Consider the following 5,595-nt stretch of genomic DNA (forward strand, 5'->3'; position numbering starts at 1 on the left):
ATTTTCCAAGCTTCAGAGTACTTTTTACACTTACAATTACAAGGTAGTATAGGAAGAAAGTTGAAATTAAAAGTAAAAAAAAAAATCAATCTGACTACTGTTGAGTACATGTTAGCCATGTCAAGGAAAAATTTACAGCCGGAGGGAAGGAAAAGCTTGCTCCTCTCATGTTGGTATTCTGTTCTACTTCTATACCCTACAAAACTTGGATGGCAAGAGCCCTTCCGGATATTCTGCCAAAGCTCAGCCTGCACAGCGCGACATTATTAACTAGTGAAGCAAGCAATATCCCGAACACCATAATCAAAATGAAGATCCTGTGACAAATTGAACAAACAGAAAAGTGGCATCTGATAAATGTGAGGCCTATGTTCCAACTATTTAGACTTCAGTGCTTTCATTCAATGCAAAGAGAAAGGACAAAGAAAGAGGAAAAAACAAAGCAAAGATAGGCATAGAATTTTTTTTACAGAAGGCTGTGGCTGATAAATCATGAAGGGATAATGTGTAAAAACCTATGACCAAAATCTTCCTCCTTGGAAAGAAAAAATATTATTGATCAATCTTTGTCACAATAGTTTCAACAATTTATATTGCATCATAACAAACTACAAGTGCAAGAAACGACTGCTTAAGGTTCAAACAAGCACATCATTTTGCCGTTGGTGAGGCCTTCTGCTAATCAGATAACTTCAATCTGATAAGTAAGGAGATAAAGAAGCATACCTGATGGCGGTTTTTCAAGATTCTCCCCTACTTTGCTGGTACTTGGCTTGCTGGTACCAGACGGAGACTGATTCTGGCAAAGTGCAAAGAAAGTCCTTTATCAGTGAGTCAACATAGCTTCTAAAGATCCACGATGCATAGGTGACGTATCAACCTAGGAGTCGTACCTCATAAAACTGTAAACTGATTTTTTGCATGGAACATGCTTACCCTATCATTTTAAAAGAGGTTGTTCAGCCAATTCAAAATGCAGGACTTTGACTTTCAGTATTACCACATTGTAATTCACTACTCAGGATGGAAAACGTACAAAGGAATCAAGTAATAAAAGAGGAAAATGACCATAGTTCACATTTACCTGCTGCAGTGGCAACTGCATATGGCGAAGGCCAAAGTACTGTTGGTAAGGATCAATGAAGCTTGGGATCCTTGCCTGATTTTGACTTTGCAAAGCAAGAGAGCTTAACAAAGGATCAGACTGGATGGTTGGGGAAATTCTGGATGGATCAGGTGCAGGAACACGAGGCATAAGAAAGGTTGGCATAGGAAATCTTGGACCCAGATGAGCACCAGCTGCTGGTGTCGGCAGTGGCGAACCAGATAACATGTTTGGAAAAGGCAACACAGGGCGATTCATTCCCATAGCCATGCCAATACCCATCCCCATGTGGGGCATATACTGATGAACACCTGGAAACATCATCGGTACGACGCTGCATCCCATGGACATCATCTGAAGGAACCAGAAATCAGGTGAGTTTTGCTTGATATAAGATGCAACAACAAACAAAAGTACTCCTCTAACCTTGGGCATTTCATGGTTTGATCTCTAGAAAACCTCAAGGTACTAAATGATTCAAAAGCATGCAAACTATATATGTCTAAGTGTCGACCAGTTATCTGCATACAACTGCATGATGCCTCTCTCACCAGAAATTCTTGCCAAAGCTAATATTTTAGTCAAGGGGAAAAAATTGAAACATTGAAGAGGATTCATATTAATATGCTTCATCGATATCACATTTTCTTTGGCATACTTTTGGACATGTATATCTGGCCACAAGGAGGAAACAGAAATCCATTGCTTTAGCTTGGAGAACTAACAGGACTATTAGACAACCCAAGAGCTCCACTGGAATGAAGACATTAAAACGAGAAAGAAAAACCTGAAATCACCTTTTGCTACTACCACCTTGCTAGATAAGAAGCTCTCAGCCGAACCTAACAATTGAATTGCTCATCATTTAGCTAAGCTATGGGAAGATGTTAATACTCAATGTCCTTATGAAAATTCACCATTGACCTATATCTAGCAGCAGAATAGAGTCATAACACGCAATGAAGTATCTGCCACTTTAGTAAGATTGCTCATTAAGGTAAGTAGTTGAACAGATTGCAACACACAACGTGGCAGAAGAAGAGAGGACAAAACTCAGAATAAACATTTTGATGAGTAAGAAGATCAACTACTGGGAATGAGGATACACCACTCTTCCACAACAGAGAAATGCTTTCCAACTAACCAAATGTTTCTCAGATACAAGCAAAGCGGTATGAGCATGACCAGCAAAATAAGATACGACAAGTTCTGTTAATATCAGCAGTGCAGACTAATCCCACAAAAATAATGCTCACAGAAAAGAAATAAACAAAGTGCATAGATCATGATAACAACGTAAAGACAAGCAAAGAATCCTCCTTTGAGAGAATTGGAAACGGCAAATGGTAGTTACTTTTACGACTAAAATTGAAGAAGTACCGCAAAATCTGAATCAACCCCTCTACCTGCACTTGCATTTGAAGCGACTTCAAGTACTCAATTGCCTCATCCAGCATAGAAGCCTTATCAGACTGAAAATGCAGGAAACACAGATGACACTACGTTCATCAAGTAGTGAAGAAGGGGAGGAGACAGCAAGCTCGAACAAGGAATACCTTGTTGCAATGTGGAATTAATTCTTGCAAAGCCCGCATTTTTTCATTTATCCTGTCCCGCCGTCTCTGCGCAGAAACCGACACTATATTTTAACAAATCAAACTTCAGAGGATGCAAATTTTGCTCACTGAAACCTGGGGATAATCCATTCATACGGACCCTTTCTGACAGATTGTGGACCTCCGCAGCTCGAGACCTCTTCGTAGATGTGGAACCGCGTGCTTGTTTCTTTGTATCGGCAGATTCAAGCTCCACATCCTTATTGAAGAAACACAAATTGTCCAATTAATTCAATCTAGAAACCAGACACGCTTAGTCGCCAAAGAAAAAAGAAAAAAAAACCACCACATAACTGCAAGCGCAACCTTCAATGGTTACAAAGAGAGCCACATTTGCAGTGTTCACTTCGTACCCTCCCAAGTCTAATATTAGGACTTCCTAATGCCGACAATCAGCGAAATGGGACGAGGAAACCAATCCCGAGATAGGCGCCGTCATTGGTACTCTCTCTCGGCGTTATTCAGAATTCGTATAAGTTGAGATCCGATGCACTAAAGTCCACCGAAGCCTACATCACCAACCGATAACCGAACTCTACACTGCTCTCGAACTCACACGTGGCGCAATCCACGTGACCAGACGACCACGTGTAGAAAATACGGCTGACATTCGCACGCTAAAAAACGTATCGTCTCGGCGTGCAAAACAACACGGGAAGCTGGAGAACTCGGTACCGACTCACCTCGCTGTGGCACTCGTCGGCGTCGGCGTCGGCGTCGGCGTCGGCGTCGGCGTCGGCGTCGGCGTCGATCTCGATCCCCTTCCGCTTCCTGTCCTCTGGCGGCGGCGGAGGAGGCTCGGCGCAGGCGCTGGAGTCGCTCGGCGATGAAGTCGCCGTCAACTCGCACGTCACCATCTCGCGACCGCCGCCATCGGCCGACGACGTGGCCAAGGCCGACGCTCCGCCGTCAACGGTCCCGCGCGAGACGTCGTACTGCGATGCCTCGGAAACCCTAGAGCCGGGCCCCACCGCGGGGGTCCCGCTGGAATCAACCACAGTCGATTCGTTAGCCGCTCGAGACGAATTGGACGGTCCGGATTCGTAGACTCTAGGCCGATTCAGCCTCGAGAAGTGGCCGAAGTTCTTCTCGAATCTGCTCGAGGGGGCCATCAGCGTCGGCGGTTGCCGCCGGAGCTCCGCCACAACCGGAGCAGTGCGAGTGGCGGTCCCGGCGGAGACGGCGGACGTCGTGGCGGCTGTGGCGGCGGCGTTGACGCAAGGAGAAGGGTAGAGAAGATCGGAGCAGAAATCGGCGACGAAGGAGGTGTCGTTGAGAGGATAGTGGAGCCAGGAGGCCATCTCGTCTTCCTGCATGAAGAGGTTGTGTTGCTGCTCCTCCTGCTGATGGTAATGGTGAGTCTGGTTCTGGATCGAGCTGGGCATCGCCAGGTCGGCGGCGATCAGGCCGTCACCGCCGTAGTGCGAGGGTTCCGATTTCTTCACCGATCGCTGGCTCTGCATGACCACGGGGCCGTTCTGCCAGAGCAGCTCCATGATCTCATCACCAGCCCTAACAGCGTCCGAACAAAATCAGCAAACAGCATTTTCGCTTCTGATTCCAACAACGACCCCAATAAAACAAAGAGAAAGCCCGGAACGAGAGAAGGAAAGAAGAGGGGCACGCGAAACATACACTTGGGACTTTCGGGGGCGGGTGAGGGAAGGCAGCGAGTAATCGTCGTCCATTTCGAAGTCAGGAACGCAGCGATTCATCCTCGGCCCAGCAACGGAATCAGCTCGACTGCGACAAACAAAAACCCAGAAAAACACGCGTGTTAATCGTACGCAAGCGAAAACCGAAGACCATAGCTCGGGAACCAGAGAGACGTCGGCTATACCTTTGCGGACGCAGGGTCGAGGTGGAACAGAATCATGTGAGCAACGATGAAGGGCGAACCTCGCTCTTCCAACTTTTCTTATCTTTAATGGAGCAAGGAAGGCGAAGTCGAGCAAATCCAGATCCTCCGGCAGAGACTACAGAGAGAGAGAGAGAGAGAGAGGATTCTGCTCCTGCTGGCTCTTGGTTTTGGGGGTAAAATGCCGAGCAGCTGCGGAAGAAGATGATGATAAGGTCTTCCAGTCTTTCTTTCTCTCTCTCTCTACGGTGAAGAGAGAGAATAATAATAGGGGAGAGAAGAAAGAAGAGGACGAAAGAGATATTTGACGGTTTGTACTGCGACTCGATCGATGCGCTCGTATGTTCACTCCCGCTCCTTTTCCCGAGTCCCCCTCTCAATTTCTCATTTCCCTTTTTTATTATTATTTATTTTTTACTTATTCGTTGGCCCTCAAGAGATAGGCTCTACCTCGACTGCTGCGCCAAGTGACTCGAATGGCGGCAGTATCGTTTTGTTTCCTCTTTCGGGTTCCTTCACCTCGGAGAAAAATTCTCTGACGTGACCGCCGGCGAAATCACGCGTTGTCCCGGGCCCGAACACCCTCGCGCGCTCGGGGCGCTCGGGAGGTCGCGTGCTGAACCTATCTCCCACCGGATCGGGAGTCAGGACGCATAGCGTGTGAATCTCGATCGTAGTCGTCGGGACGACGATGAAAACAACCTTAATTTTCAACAATCATCGTATGCTATGTCAACGCATTGTACAATAAATCGACCAACGTGTTCCAAAGTTGTCTGACCACCCTTATCGAAAAGCAAGGTAAATTCAATTATCTCGAAACTTCTTGGATAAGGAATCGCATCCGTCCAATCTGGATATGATTTTTTGTATAATGGCCGAAGATGTCCCAGATTAGCTCCATGCTAACCGCATTGCATGGTTGAGAACTTATCGAAGACATGCAAATTTTGACCTGGGATCACTGTCATGGGCACTACAACTGATTGTGCTTTAGGAAAATGTTGTGGTAATGG

The 5,595-nt window shown here is 46.4% G+C and overlaps 1 protein-coding gene across 1 annotated transcript; it reads right to left on the reverse strand.

The window, feature by feature from the left end:
* Nucleotide 1: 1 nt before the first annotated feature.
* LOC115742479 (transcription factor PIF1-like) lies at nucleotides 2-4,825 on the reverse strand. Its single transcript, XM_030676783.2, has 9 exons — nucleotides 4,562-4,825; nucleotides 4,357-4,464; nucleotides 3,405-4,233; nucleotides 2,822-2,920; nucleotides 2,662-2,727; nucleotides 2,512-2,577; nucleotides 1,085-1,459; nucleotides 727-799; nucleotides 2-248 (listed from the first exon to the last, which is right to left on the reverse strand). The coding sequence occupies exons 2-9, from the start codon at nucleotides 4,434-4,436 to the stop codon at nucleotides 244-246; spliced, it is 1,593 nt and encodes a 530-aa protein (XP_030532643.2). The 5' UTR covers nucleotides 4,437-4,464; nucleotides 4,562-4,825; the 3' UTR covers nucleotides 2-243.
* Between the last annotated feature and the right edge of the window lie 770 nt (nucleotides 4,826-5,595).

Source organism: Rhodamnia argentea, chromosome 7, assembly GCF_020921035.1.
Source record: "Rhodamnia argentea isolate NSW1041297 chromosome 7, ASM2092103v1, whole genome shotgun sequence".
Taxonomy (NCBI): Eukaryota; Viridiplantae; Streptophyta; class Magnoliopsida; order Myrtales; family Myrtaceae; genus Rhodamnia; species Rhodamnia argentea.